General features: G+C 43.6%; 1 protein-coding gene and 1 long non-coding RNA gene across 9 annotated transcripts in view; one reads left to right on the top strand and one right to left on the bottom strand.

Annotated features, from left to right (window-relative positions):
* The window catches only part of RIPK1 (receptor interacting serine/threonine kinase 1), a 24,809-nt gene continuing 10,168 nt past the window's right edge, over window positions 1-14,641 (top strand). For 2 of the 8 annotated variants that reach the window (XM_087762283.1, XM_087762324.1), the window contains exons 1-7: window positions 1-137; window positions 4,677-4,888; window positions 6,380-6,533; window positions 7,006-7,143; window positions 9,490-9,718; window positions 10,552-10,701; window positions 11,975-12,051. In XM_087762283.1, coding sequence (XP_087618409.1) covers window positions 4,737-4,888; window positions 6,380-6,533; window positions 7,006-7,143; window positions 9,490-9,718; window positions 10,552-10,701; window positions 11,975-12,051 — 900 coding nt within the window. In that variant the 5' untranslated portion in view covers window positions 1-137; window positions 4,677-4,736. Of the gene's footprint in view, window positions 138-1,183; window positions 1,463-1,918; window positions 2,062-4,676; window positions 4,889-6,379; window positions 6,534-7,005; window positions 7,144-9,489; window positions 9,719-10,551; window positions 10,702-11,974; window positions 12,052-14,641 lie in introns of those variants that run through there. The other 6 variants (XM_087762287.1, XM_087762297.1, XM_087762312.1 and 3 more) reach the window with 6 other exon arrangements.
* On the bottom strand, window positions 208-3,461 carry LOC148057470 (uncharacterized). The gene is made up of 3 exons (XR_015705828.1): window positions 2,966-3,461; window positions 912-1,012; window positions 208-814 (listed from the first exon to the last, which is right to left on the bottom strand). It is a non-coding gene; the product is annotated as an uncharacterized LOC148057470 (long non-coding RNA).

The raw sequence follows: 14,641 nt of genomic DNA on the forward strand, positions 1-14,641 counted from the left end.
CGGGCCGGGCCGGGGCAGGAGCTCGTCCCGCAGCCGCGGGGCCGGGGCGCTCCGCAGGGGGCGGTGAGGCGCACCCGCACGCCGCCGGGCCCTCCCGAGGGAGGCGGCAGGACGGAGGAGAGCGGCCCGCAGCCACGGTAAGGCACCGCGGACCGGGAGACGGAGGGTCGGAAGGGGGACCCGGGCTGCCCCGGCGAAACCGAAAGCCCCGCGCCGCTCCCATGTTGCGAAGGCGCCGCCGCTGCGGGGTCGGGGTCCGGGTCCGGGTCGCGGTCCGGGGCCGGGTCCCGGGGGGGCTGCCGGGGCCGGGCCGGCGGGATGAGGGGCCCCGGGACGAGGAGGCTCGGCGGGGTTGCGGCGCATCCCGTCCCCCCCCGCCCGCCAGTCGGCGGCGGCGCTGGGGAGGGTCGCCCGGCCACGGGGCAGGCCCCGGGGCGCCGCGACGGGAAGCGGCACGGCAGGGGAGCGGTGCGTGCGAGGAGGGGCGGCCTGGGCGGCAGGAAGCCGCCGGGAGGAGGAGAAGGACGACATCTCAAGTCGGCCAACGAGGAACTAGGCCAGAGAAAAGCCGCGTTAGGGCTTCCCGGCCCCGCGTCCCTGCCAAGGCCGCCGGGAGCGGGTGCACGGGGCGCTCCCCGCCCGGGGCGGCGCGGCTGCCCGGTGGGTTGCAGGGGCCGAGCGCGGCCTGACCCGGGGGGGGGCCGGCAGCGGCTGGCGCCTTCCTCCGACGGCCACGGCAGGACGCGGTGCCTCTGCCGAGACGGCCTCCTCTGATTCCCGTACGAGAATACAGGTTTTTGTGGCCACTTCTGTTCTAAAAGAGAACCGACCGTGAGGCAGCTGTACCGGTGCAAGCCACCGCGCCGACCCCCTCCTTTCCCCTTTCCACCCTCCCTCTCCTCTGGTCCTACCGAAACTCGCGTTTCATGAACACCTTTGCTTCCCTTGCCTTGGCTCCTCCTCGCGTTCCCTTCTGTAACCTGCTGCTGATCTGACGCAGATATTTGCTTTGCTATTTCCAAAGAAAGAGAGGGAAAAAAAAAACATTCCTCAGTGGAAAGATGCAGCAGCTGAAGAGCCTTAGCAGAAGGGAAAGGTTTAGACAGAGCGGGCTATGGGAGTTAGAGCAATAGAGTTGAGAGGCACTGACAGCTTTTGAAACACGCGGTATTTTTGTCTTCAGCTGCAGGGACACTGCCATCGATCCCCTGTTACCAGCTTTGGTTCGTGTTTGTCATTGCCTTCCGTTCCTGACCGATAACGAAGCGGCCACGAGTTGTGGTGCTTGCAGACTTGTTCGCTTTCTCCCACTGTACCTTGTAACACCTCTCAAGACATTGTGCGCTGTGGGTATCATTAGACCAAAAGGGCTGCAATTACGGCGTGACCTTTTTCATATTGCCGTGCTAACGCGCTCAAGCAATCCTCCTTAACGGTGCAGGCTACGCAAGACCTACATCAGGTCAGTAGCGCATCGTTGGAACGGAGCCAGCCGCTTTTGAATGGCAGCCAGGCCTGAGGTGACCTGATGACCAGGTCATGATTCCTGGGAGTCTGTCTGCCCTTTGGGGTTAGAGGGGAGAACATAACCATGGTGTGAAAAAGAAGAGTGCTACAAACCCACTTATTACACTTTTATCCCCCTCTAAAGAAAACCCAAACATATTAAGAGGGCAAAAATCCCTCTCTTCTAGCAACCAGTGTTCAAAATTTTCATAATACGTGTTGGCACCTGTTCAATATGAACCTACCTTAATACAGATGTTCAGAATACTGTATTAAAAAGATTGCTTTATAATCAATCAAGTATACAGCTGAGGGCTACCTCACAGAACACAAATTAACCCCTAGAAGTACACGTAGCTTCTGTAAGGTTAGGCTAAACCAAACTACAAAATTTCTGTTCTCTTAACCACAGATTTGTAACGTATGGACTGGTGTACCGTAAGTACCGAGGATACATTTGAATTACCACGTATCTCAATAAAAAGCAGTAAGCTTGGAATGAACTTGAGCCTTTGAGCTTCCCTCCTTGATTTCTTTATCATCTGACATTTCCAGGTAACATCAGCCAATACCTCATGTTAAATAGTATACCGAAATAAGTAGTCTTTGCTTAAAAACCTGGCTAGAGATTGCTTTCTTGTGATATCCATCCTACAATAATCTTTGGGTTTGAAATAAGTCTTAAGATCAAAGAGCTTTTACTCAGGCTACCTTGCTACTTAACAACAACAACAAGTAGTAGCATCCTAATAGTAGAGCATGCCCAAGGAGGAGAGTTGTCTCCCAGCTTATGAGAAAATTCGCTGGGTTGAATGTTATCCAGCTCATTTCAGCAGGTATCTTAATTTCAGAAGTTATTACTTCTTCTGAATTTCCAAGCCTTCTGGTTACGGTGATTACATGCTGCTTGGTAGGAACAAGTATTAGCAATGTAAATAGGAACAAGGTCCTATATTGCTGCAGTTTAAGACAGGGCTGTTTTTCATCAGGTTATATGGTATTGAATGGCAGCCCCAAGCTATCAATAGTATTAATGTAACTGTAGAGATTCAGCATTCAAAAATACACGTCTAATTGGCATTCGCCAGAAGAGCACATGCAGTTTTTACAAGAATAACTACTGCCTAGATGCGTAACTACTGTTACATGGGAAAATGACCATAGATATGCGACTTTGAACCAATTCTTGAAAGGGAAACCCCCAGATAAAGGAGCAAGATGTTAGTTCATGCCATGTGAAAGGCTCATGACTGAATTCAGGCTTTTGTACCTGTGACGCTCACTCTACCTGCACCACCCCAAGAAACCTCACCTATGAAAGCAGCAGCAGGTATTCTTGGCACTGGTATGAGTCATTTGTTACTCAGCCATTTGATTAACTGTAAAGGAATTTAAAAAAACAAACAAAACAACAACAATCTCCTCTCCCCTAACAATTATTAGGCATAGCAGAGCTTACCTTCTTACTAAACAAAGGCAGCCGTATCTTCAGTCCTGTGCGCATAATGCAGGCTAGCACCCCAGCAGAACAAAGTCTGCATCCTCTCAAAAGTCAGGATAAGCCAAAGTGAAGAAAACTCTGAAGAAACCACATCACTCCAGATGTAGAAAGGACATTCCCTGTCTATACAGCAACAGCCTGTAGAGTATATATACACTTGCAAAAGGAAGTGCTTGCTTTCTCTCTTCTACAGGCGCAACGTTTTTTTTTTTTTAATTAAGTTTACTCTTCCCTATTCTGGGTTGTCAGGACTGAACTGACCAGGCAATTGCCGAATCTGCACATAAACATCTCTCTTCCCTCAGACTCCTACTCTCTACAGACACTTTCACTACCTCCTTAGTTCCCAGGCTCCAGAAAGAGGCTGTGGTAATTAGGCTGCAGCTGATGCTCATAACAACATTAAGCAATCTTTTCAATTAGAGATTTGATGATACAGGTGAACAGTAGTTTACAGGAGTCAGCCATCACTTTTTGGTCTGAAAAATTTGGCAGTCCCTTTGCTACACTATTTAGAGCTCTTAATTACCCAAATGAGCCAATCTACTGTTGCTGATAGTGGCACTTTGAAATAGTGCCATTCTCCCAGCTCTGTATATCTGTGTTGTAGTCACCCAAGAGGAACAGACACTGAACAGTCCTGCTAGTCTCTTGGACTTTGTCTTTTCTCAGTAAACTCTTTCCTTACATGATGTAAGGTGCTTAAGGTAAAAGCTCAACGAGGAAAAAAAAGAGAGCTTGTGGCTTGCACCTGTGCTCGCAACGCAGCTTGCTGGTGTGTGCCAAAGGTACTGTCCGTCTAGCCGCCTTTTACGGTTTTACCTCCTGAGAGACATGTTAGGCAAGAAAGCACCACAGTTTTATCAAAGGCTTAAAATTATTCTGGCATCCACTGAGGTTTACTTATCTACCCATTTCATAGGCTCTCCTAAGCTCTCTTTTTCTCTTGATGCTCTTAGGAGTTACTACAAGCCTTCACAATTTCTTTGTTCCTCTTCTTTTTGAGGGGCAGGGGAGAAGTTGCCTTACATCCCCACCACAGTCCTTCCTAGCACTTGTCTCCTTAAATTCAGGCAGCTGTGAAAATAAGTTTCCCACACAAGCTGGGTTCTTTGTTTCACCCTCCAGAGAAAACATTTGTTTGTTTGTTTTAAGCTTCAAGCAAACCCTTTAGAGCTGGATTTGCAAAGAGGCCTAAAAGGTAGCTTAGAGTTATGGAAGTATCTGGGCACCTGACAAGCCCATGTTCAGGCAACTTAGAAAATGAGACACCTATCATCAGAATCATTAGGCACTACCTGCCTTGGGGACAGTGACCCTTGATTTTTTCTGGGTTTCAGTTTTTGCACATGAAGTGTACGGCCAGTACCAATCTACTGCATATTACATGGATAAAAACTATTTATTTTAACAGCACTTTGAGATCCTCAGGTGAAGAAATGGTTTTACATCAACTTAGTATAACTGTAATGGGTTGACAGAATAAATCATTGTGATCTTTAGGTCTAATCCTGTGAGAACCACAGCATCTTTGGTTTCAAACTGAGGCCCTTTGTTCATAAGGGTCACGAGAGTATACGCTTGTGTCCCACTCCTTGCATAGACACTGATTTACTGGAACAGCTAAATGCTTGATAATGACACTTCTTTTTCCCTCTTTATGCTGCAGGTCCAGAAGCACTAGGGTACTTGATTTTATTGTAATTGCTAAGCCACAAAGACTGCAAACATGTCTCTGGAAGACATCCACATGAACACCCAGGATTTGCTTGAAAAAAAACAATTAGATGCTGGAGGATTTGGAACAATTTCTTTATGCTTTCACAAGAAACATGGATATGTAGTATTAAAAAAAGTGTATACAGGACCCCAGCGCACTGAGTAAGTTACAGATCTTCGTTCTGATTTTTATCTTTCAGTTAGTCTAAAGAATCCTCTAAACTCAATGGAGATAAATCTAAATAAAGTGTAATAATTTCAGATCTTTGGATTGCTTAAGGAAATGCAGGAACTCAGAGGGCACATGATATTTTCAAGCTTGCAGATCAATTTTCAGTACAATTGTCCAACTATAGATGTCCACTAGGAACTAAACACACATGAGCTGTCAGCAGGACTCCAACCCCACATATATAATACCAAGAACGTAACCCTCTCTCTCTTGAAAAGAAACAGAGTGAGCCGAGCCCACTGATTTAATTGAAGGATTGGATTAGCTGTTGATTTCAGTGGATTCAGGTCATGTTGCAGCTCTACTACTTCAGAGCCAAAACAATCCTAAAATTCTGCCACGAGTCATCCACTAGAGAGAGACAAAAACCTGTGTTCTTCTAGTTTGGGTTATAATAAATAAATTAACTGAGTTTCTATTTTGCCAGTGGAAAGCGCATTAAGAGATTCTAGTAGTTTGCAAACTGCACTGACAGTTTGGGATGAACACAGATAAAATGGACAAGCCTGCCTGGTTTATTTTTGGGTTTGTGTTTTTACTTTCTCACTACACGGGCTCATAAGTTTGTTATTCCTTAAAATCTTGAACCAAAAGTCTGAAGCAAATTTACAACTGAGCCTAATGCAAACAAAACAGCCACTTTCTTCTCTAGTACTAGAGGAACACAGAGGGAGAAAGCAGTTTCCTTTTAAGTCACAGGGTAGGAAAGCATTAGCAAGCAACATAGTCTCAAGATTTTCTTACATCCTTTTGCTCGATGACTAGAACAGGAACAATAGTAAAAGATGACTATTTAATATAATGGGTACCATCCTTGTTAACACCCTTAGTGAGCTCCCAGCTGTGTACCTGTGTCTATTGATGGGTTGTACTGAGGCCCAGGTAAAGAGTTAGGCTTTGAATTCATCCTAAACCAGTAATCGTTAGTAAATGTTAGCACCACCCAGTATGTGGGTGGTTCCCCTGTAATAAATCCATTTTGAACGTGACCATGAATACCAGCCCTTTGAGAGAGAGACCTGTATGGTTTCCTGTACAAGAGGTACTGGAGTATGTCTTGATTCTCCTTGTCCAAAGGCTCTTTCAGCCCTGCCCTGTCCCGATCCCACGCCAGTTCAGTGATTTAGACATACCTAACCAGCAGTGCACCTACAAGAATGCTTATGCACTTTCTGAAAAGCAGGCCTTAAAATCAGGCTGAGCAGACAGTCTCTGTGCAAGGCATTTGAGACTTGGAGAATATAACCTAGCATGAGCAAAGCTGTACCAATTCAAAACCAGCTGAAGGTACGGTTCATCTTACAGTAGCCCTAGGGATGTTGACATTTTTGGCCATTGTTTTCATTATGAATCAACTGCGTCTTCATCCCTGTGTTCTTCCTAGCCTGGCACCTAAGTTCAGTGTAATTTCTGTTTTACAGATATAATGCTTCCCTCCTTGAAGAAGGCAGGATTATGCGCAGACTGCAGCATGACCGTGTGGTAAAGCTACTAGGTATAATTTTGGAAGACGGAAACTACTCACTTGTGATGGAGTATGTGGACCGGGGGAACATGATGAAAGTGCTGCAGAAAGTGAGCAGTGAATTGCTTCATCCCTTGCCGCTTCTTAGGGTTGATAAGATAAGACGCTTGAAAGGGACAGGATGTTACTGCTATCTCCAAAGAACGCAGTCTTTAGTTTCTCATTCTCCTTTCTGTATTAAAGAGCCAGCGGCAGCCCTGCCTTCCCTGGAGACAGCAGAGGACAGCTATGGCTTTCCTGCGCATCACAGAGGAGCAGACCACAGTTATAGGTTCAGAGTTATAGGAGTGTTTGTAGAGAGACGTGGAGAGTTTTCTAAAGAATAATGTTTTTGTAAATATGGAGTGACTCTAGAATTACTTTAATGTGAAAATTTAGATCCAAGAAACACTGTGGTTCTTTTTTACCCTGGCTTGAGCAGAGGTACTCTTGGGGCTGAGAAAGAAACTTTTTTAAAGACTGTTTAATTTGATGGTTATAGTAGCATTGTTTAATAGATGGTACTTCTGTTCTTTATTTTAGCTCTCACTGCCTTTGTCAGTGAAAGGGCGTTTTGTGCTGGAGATCACAGAAGGAATGCTTTATCTGCATGAGCAAGGCTTCGTACACAAAGACCTAAAACCAGAAAACATCCTTGTGGACACAGACTTCCACATTAAGGTACTTGTTAGAATGTAAATGGAGAAAGCTCATGATTTGGGTTGAAGAACCCAGTTCAGCTGCATTGGTTAGTATTCATGATTGGTAGATGAACTTCTTTGTAGTTTAGCAAGCTGTCACTATAAGAGTGTTAGCAGTGGATCACTGAAGTGTAGTGGCCTATAAAACCACTGAGCCTGAGATTTGTATAATCTTCCCCCCATCTGTAAAAAAAAAAAATATCACTAAGGGTATCAAAAAATGAATAATATTGTTGAGAATTAATGAACGGCAAATAACAGCCAGAAAGAAAAAACAAACCTTAACACACAGAGATTGAAACAAAATAAAATGTCTTATAGATCATGTCTTTTGTCCTTTACACCTTGCTGTAATTTCTCCTCCTGCGTTTGCCTCCTCCTTTATATTCCTTTCCTTCTTTTGCCTATTATCTCTTCCTCTTTTGTCTCCCTCTTTTTTCCCTTAGTCATCATTTTTAAATGACAGCCAGCAGCTACAAAAAAAGCAGCAGGAAGCTACTTCAAAGAATGGTTTATAAGCCTGTTCCAAAGCCCTTCTATTAACTTTAGCGGGCTTTTGAATCAAGACATGTAGATACAGAGCCTACTGTTGAATAAACCTGAGTAGAATTTGCAGAAGTCCTCATCAAATGTCCTGTCTCTGGTCAAGGTGAGTTGCTGAAATAATCACCCCATTACAGTATGAAACTACAGAATAAATTCCTGTGAAGAGAGCTCTGTCATTTGATGTTTCTCACACATAACTTAGTGAGAAGTAGTTTGACAAGGTTAATATAGTAGCAAGTCCTAGTGCAGTATAAGCAGCTTGCAGATAAGAGTTATAAACTATATTTTTCTTTGCCAAAAAAAAAAAAAAATATCATGGTGTGCTTTAAATGTAAATTGGATGGGTTTTTTTGGCTTTTAGCTTGCTTATATGGGCAGTACCAAACTAGGCTATCATCACACTGCATGACAAACTGAACTGGAACCCAGGATTAAATTCAGAATCGGATCAGACTTTCTTAAGCAGCTTCATCAAAAGTATCACTTAAGGCAGCAGTATGATTTATCTGCTTGAATGTGTCTAACATTGCCAATATTTATAAAGGGAAATAGTTGTTCTAGGAAACTGCAAATGTAGAAAGATTTATATCATACTGTCCTCTACCACATTAGATCTCCTCTCACTTGTAGACGAGAGCTTGGACTCCTCTTTCCTCAGCAGGATGTCAGTTACGTTTTCCTCTTCCTCTGAATACATCACCTCAAAATTTAGCCCAAACCTTCAGAAACTCAAGAGGAACACTAAGCTCGTTAGAGGCAACAAGAGAGAAAAGAAAAGGAAGTTAGAAGTGAGGCAAAGTGTCACCTCAGTTTTATCTGAGGTGATTGGCTTACACAACTCGGTTTGACAGCTGCCTGTGGCCAAGAGAGGCAGTCCCGTTTTCTTCCATTGTTCCTCTTCTGTTGACCTCCTGTTCCCTTGTGTTAACACTGATGCTAATCTCACCACCCTGCCCTGATTTAGGGAGCCAAATCAGCAGATCACAATTTGCCTTGCTGGCAGCGCTGCCCTTCTGTTGGGGAGCACTTGATTCAGGGAGCCATTTGAGTGCCTTGCACTAGGTCTTCCCAGCGTCAGATAAGTGTCTGTGCTGGAACGGGAGGAGCAGAGGGAGCACGTACCAGGAGGCTGTGGGGAAAGGAGGGAAGGATTACTTTCTTCACCATCAGCCATTAGTCTAGTTGTAAAACTGCAGTAACGTCACCTTGTCAAGCGCACAGTACCCAGGTATCCCTGCTTTAACTTATTCCATGCTATCCTTTGCCATACACATCACATCATTTTAGATCGTCTTCCTCCCCCTTTCTGTAGGAAGATCTAAGGAAGTTGAGTTAAATGGAATCTAAATGGAAAGGGCAGTGAGGGAGGAGGGATATCTGCCCATCTCATACATTACTCCTGGATTTGAATCTTAGCTTCTTCTCACATGGATCTTCTGCCACAAGTACTGCAAGCAGATCTTGAACATGATTGTCAATATGAGCAAAACCAAACTTCTTTTTTCCTTACATTGTGCGATTGTTCCAAGTGGGGTTAAGTTAATAATGAAGGTTCAGCCTAATGGATCCCAGTTGGCAATGATACTTTATTTAGGAAAAAAAAAAAAAAAACACAAAACAGCAAATAGTTTGTTTTCCTGTCTTGTAGTTGCATTTTTTGCAGTGTTTCATTTTTAGATAAGTTATTGCCAGCTATTCATTATAAAACTGAGCACTGCATGAAATACTTGCTTGTCTCCTCTTCATCACAGCAGTAGCTCTGATATGTCTCATTTTTCAGATTGCAGATCTTGGTGTTGCCTCCTTTAAGAGCTGGAGTCGGCTGACCCAAGAAGAGACTGTCCGACAGAAGCAAATCAAGAGCACTTGCCAGAACAATGCTGGGACTCTTTTCTATATGGCCCCAGAGCATTTAAGCTGTCTTAATGTAAAACCTGTGGAGAAATCAGATGTTTACAGCTTCGGCATAGTGATCTGGGCAATTTTTGCTAACAAGGAGCCATATGAACGTAAGTTACTTCCAAAAGGACTCTATCACAAAATCAAGTTACAAATGTTAAGCACTTAAAGTTATAAAATTAAGATTAGTAGATTAAATTGCCTATGCCCAAGAATAGTGCCTGTTAGGTCCCTCATGGCCAGTAAGAGGCATTAGTTGCATCATTCCCGACTTCTAAGCATGGACAAGAACATCTGAATTGAAATGCAGGCATGAGCCCAATCTATTCACATCCGCATGGTGTGGGCATAAACCTGCACTCAGTGGCAGAAGTTAGACAAACCTTGGGCAGGCCAGGATGGAAACTTTGATGTACGCTGTTTCCTTAAGGTGGGCTAGTTACGTGTGGTTTTTCTAACAGGAATGGTCACGCAGCCCGTTACCGCTTCTCAGCTGTGTGGTGCCAATTTCTCAACGTGCAGTAACGTGCTCATGTGACTGTGGAATTCCAGAGTAACATGTTTATAATTTTGAATGGATTTTTTTGCTAACGAAATGGCTAAGCGTTGCCTGTGTGGCCATCTTTGTGTTCGCACCCAGTGCGGAGCATAACTGAGATTCAGGTTCTAGAGAGCTGGATCTGTCACCCTTAGTCACACTGGGCCTGTCTTACATATAAAAGTAAACCCATTAATCTTAAAATAAGTCTCTAATCCATGGAAGTTAGGGCAGTGGATTCAAATTCACTAATTGAGAGATTTGTGGCTGTAAATCAGGCATCTTCCTTTGAAATCTTCTTTTACATATCCACAAACACACAGGGAACTGCTTCACTATTTCTTTTACCTGTGGAAAGGTAGCAAAACCCATGATCAGGATCTGATAGAAAATTTTATTTTTCAGATGGTATAAACGAAGCCCAGATTTGCTTTGGCATCATGAACGGAAACAGACCAGACATAAAGGAGATCACTGATAAATGTCCAGTGGAAATTATTGACTTAATGAAACAATGCTGGGAGCAAGAGTCAGAGAAACGGCCAACCTTTGCAGGTAATGCATTGCTTTGGGATTCTTTTTGTTACGTGTCCGTCAATAGTTTGTAATGCAGCAAAACAAACTTGAGTGTTTTCCTCTTAAAATATTAATTTTTGCTTTGAAAATAGAAATATCAATTCACATGCCCAGTAAAGCATGCTCCCTGTACCCTGACTGAAAATGGGATCTGGTCCAACATTTACAGATTTGAGAAATACTAGTGAATGGATGGAGCTAAGACACTTTATACCTGCTGGTAATTTGTCTTCAGCATAGTATAATCTTCCTGATGAAATTTACAGAAAAACTAATATCAAGGGACATAGTATATCTTGGGTATGACTGAGAAGATACCCTATCAAAACTAGCTTCAAAACGTGTCCCAGTTTAGCCTTCCATGAGCAATGCAGCAGCCTTTGACTAGCTAATCCTCCTTTCGTATGGTCAGATCCCAAAACACTTGCAGTCAGTAAAAGTCTTGACTGAATGGTCTGGGAAGGAGACTAAGAGCGTTCAGCAAATAAGCCAAAATTCTTTATCTCCTCCTGTCTCTCCTTTCTGCCTCAATATGTAGTGCCAAAAAACCCCCCACCGAACCAAAAAAAAAACAAACCCAAAACACCAAGAAGCAAGAAAAAAAACCCACACAACCCCCCCTACACATAACAGGAAACGGAGGTTTGGATTTAGACAGGGGCACCAAGAGCTTCATATACACCAGGCATGTACTTAAATACTAAGAGGAAATTTGTGTACCAGGAAGAACCCATCTACTATTTCCACATTTAACGTGCATAATCTATTACTAATGGATTGAGTTTGTGCTTGCACTGGGTCTTAGCTTCTGATTTTCCCATATGCAAGATATTGATATTTACCATGTTAGGACATTATTTCAGTAATTCCATCTTTAGCAGAGACAGGCTAGTTATTTATCAAATAGCTGAATGCAATTGAATGTATCTTATTTCTTAAAACATGGCAACCAATCTTCCAGCCAGTCAAGTCAAGGTGCTGTCAGCCACAGATCATAGACAAAGAGGTTTCACCCTAAAAAGGAATACAATTAAAACAAAAAAAAAAAAAATCCCTAGAAATCGTCCTGTTCTTGTTACTATGTTAAGGCTAAATGAGCTGTGTGAACAGATTCCAACTGTATGTATAATTTTCCTGTTTCTGACTTCATACAAGTCTTTATTCAATCCTTGTCCATCAAATTTGTTAACAGTTTAAATCGCTTTCATTTTCCATCAAAAACCACTTTCACTCAGTTCTTTTCTTTTTGCAGAAATTAGTCAAAGATACAAGCCATTTTACTATCAAAATCTAGGACAAAATATTGACGATGATCTGAAGAAGTTAAAAGTGAGTAACTTTCTAAGCATTTTGAAGTGTCAGTTCCCTACATCCCCTCTCCCCAACCCCAGTTATGGCCAAATTCTGCCACTTTGAGGCTGACATGCTTGACCGACCTGATTTCCTTCTGCGATAAAATGGCTGGATTTGTGAATGAGGGGAGAGCAGTGCATGTCATTTACCTCAACTTTAGAAAGATTTTCAACACCGTCTCCCAAAATATTCTTGTATCCAAGTGTGGATATTACTATCTGGAGGGGCCGACAAAAACAAGTTGGATCGTGAGTCTCAGACGGTAGCGGTTAATGGGTCCCACTTCACCTGGAGGCCAGTAACCCCAGTGCAGGGGTCTACTATACTGGCACCTTCCCTGGTTTACTCCTTTATCAGTGACCTCAGGGAAGTGATGGAGCATACTCATAAGCTGTGCAGGTGACACCAAACTAGGAGGACCAGTCAATACAGTCACAAGGGCAAGTCTACCAGCTGCAGGCTGGAGCAATAGAAACCTTGAGAAATTCAGAAAGGACAAATGCAACGTGCTGCACCTGGAATAACCCCTGGCTTCAGTGCCAACTGTGGGCTGCCTGGCCAGGGAGCAGCACTGCTGAGAAGGACCTCAGGGTGGTGTTGAGCAGCAGCCTGGGCACCAGCCACAGCCTCCCTGGCAGCCAGGAAGGCCAGCAGCATCCCCAGCTGTACCAAGGATCACAGGCAGCAGATTGAGGAGATCTGCTCAGCACTTGTTTGTCCTGCCATGTGGGATGGGGCTGAGGGACTGGGGCTATTTCAGCCCAGACAGGCAATGGCTGTGGGGGGACATAAATAGCAGCCTGCCCCTGCCTATGAGGAGTTTATTGAGAAGAGAGAGTCAAGTTCCTCACAGCAGTGCATAGTAGGAGGACAAGAGACAGCAGACAAACTGAAACAAGAAAGATTCAAACTGGATATAAGAGAAAAAACTTTTCCCCATCAGGACAGCCAAGCACTGGAGCAAGTTACCTAAGGAGGTTGTCCAGTCACCATCATTGAAGGTTTTTAATACCCAACTGCGCAAAGCTCTGAGCCACCAACTCTGATCCCATAGGTGACCTGTTTTGAGCAGGAGGTGGGACTGAGGTCCCCCAAGGTACGTTCCCACCTGAGTGACAGTCTGACTCTATGATAATACTTTGCAAGAGCTCCTCATATATCCAAAGTCTCACTCATTAAATAAAATGTTATTCCTGGAGATTCAAAAGTGGCTCTGATTTAGAGTAAGTGGGAAAAACTGTAAATTCGTGGTAATTTTTGTCCTGCGTTCAGGCAGTGTCTAATGAGTCCCAGCCTACTTGAGACCAGGAAGCTATACCGCAGTAATAACAACAGGGAAAATTCAAAATCAGATGTTTTTCCTGAGTGTCCAAGTTGGTTCCTCTTACTTTTCTGGCTGTAGGTTTGTAAATTTTGATAAAAGGAATGATTTCCTGACTGAAAATAAGAGAATGAGAACTTCCTGAACAATTGGGCTGATTATGGAACCTTTCTATCATAGATTTTATCAATTTACTCACTTCAGTAGTACTCACAGCTATCAGTGAGAACTCCTGGCATTAGGGGTTTAATCTTTGCAGTGAAGCGAGGCTCAGAACAGTACATATCCACTTATTTTAACTAAGAAAAACAACTTCCTTTGTGAAACTATTCATTTACAGTTTTCTTTAAAGTGCTTCCTTCTGTCACCATGTCTACAATTGTGGAAATGAAAGTTTCTAGTGTAGAAAACATGTGATGTTTACAAAGCACCAGTGACTGTTCAAAAAAGCAATAGGGTTTTGCAAAATGACACTGATGCAACAAATTTCATGGGCTGATTTGACCAAACTAACTCACGATGTGATGTATGTATCTCTAATTTATGATAGCAGCCCCAAATCAGGATCATGGGCAATTCTACTAGCTGCATTAGCTCTCTGCAAACATACCTCTCAAATCACAGGGACCAAAGGACTATTTAGAAAACGGGCCATGAGTCTTTTACTTTCTCAGGAAGGAAAGCATCAATTCCGATCAGGGCACAAAACGTGAATACAGCATCCAAGGCAAGTCAATGTAGTGAACTACTAGTACAGCTTCAGTAGTAACATAAGTTAGAGGGTTTGGGCCTAGCCTTCCCCCCCCCCGCTAGCAATCGTGGAAGCAGAGTCCACAGCCTCCTAACTAAAAGGACCACAGAATGGTTGAGGTTGGAGGGGACCTCTGGAGGTCATCTGGTCCACCCCCCCACTCAAGCAGTTCAGTTACTCAAGCAAGATCTAAGAACCTAAGGTTGTAATGCACTTTAGAATGCCATCTTATGCCTTCAGAAGGAAGTAGATTTTTGGGAAGAGATAACAGTTGTTGATTTTTAATCTGTCAAAGTACTTTTTGGGTTTAATTAAACACAAACAAACCCTACTTTTAGAAATTATTTTATGAGTAAGAAGCACTGGGGGAAATTGAGAAATAATTTTTCCAGGTAAAAAATTTTTGTACTTCCAGTGAAGTCTGAATAATGGGAACATCAAAAGGATGGAACAGGAATGGATTTTGCCTTCACTCTAGTGAAGTGAGGATGAGG

The sequence above is a fragment of the Nipponia nippon genome, unplaced genomic scaffold (genome assembly GCF_047370975.1).
Source record: "Nipponia nippon isolate SJK-2023a ecotype South Korea unplaced genomic scaffold, ASM4737097v1 scaffold_1, whole genome shotgun sequence".
Taxonomy (NCBI): Eukaryota; Metazoa; Chordata; class Aves; order Pelecaniformes; family Threskiornithidae; genus Nipponia; species Nipponia nippon.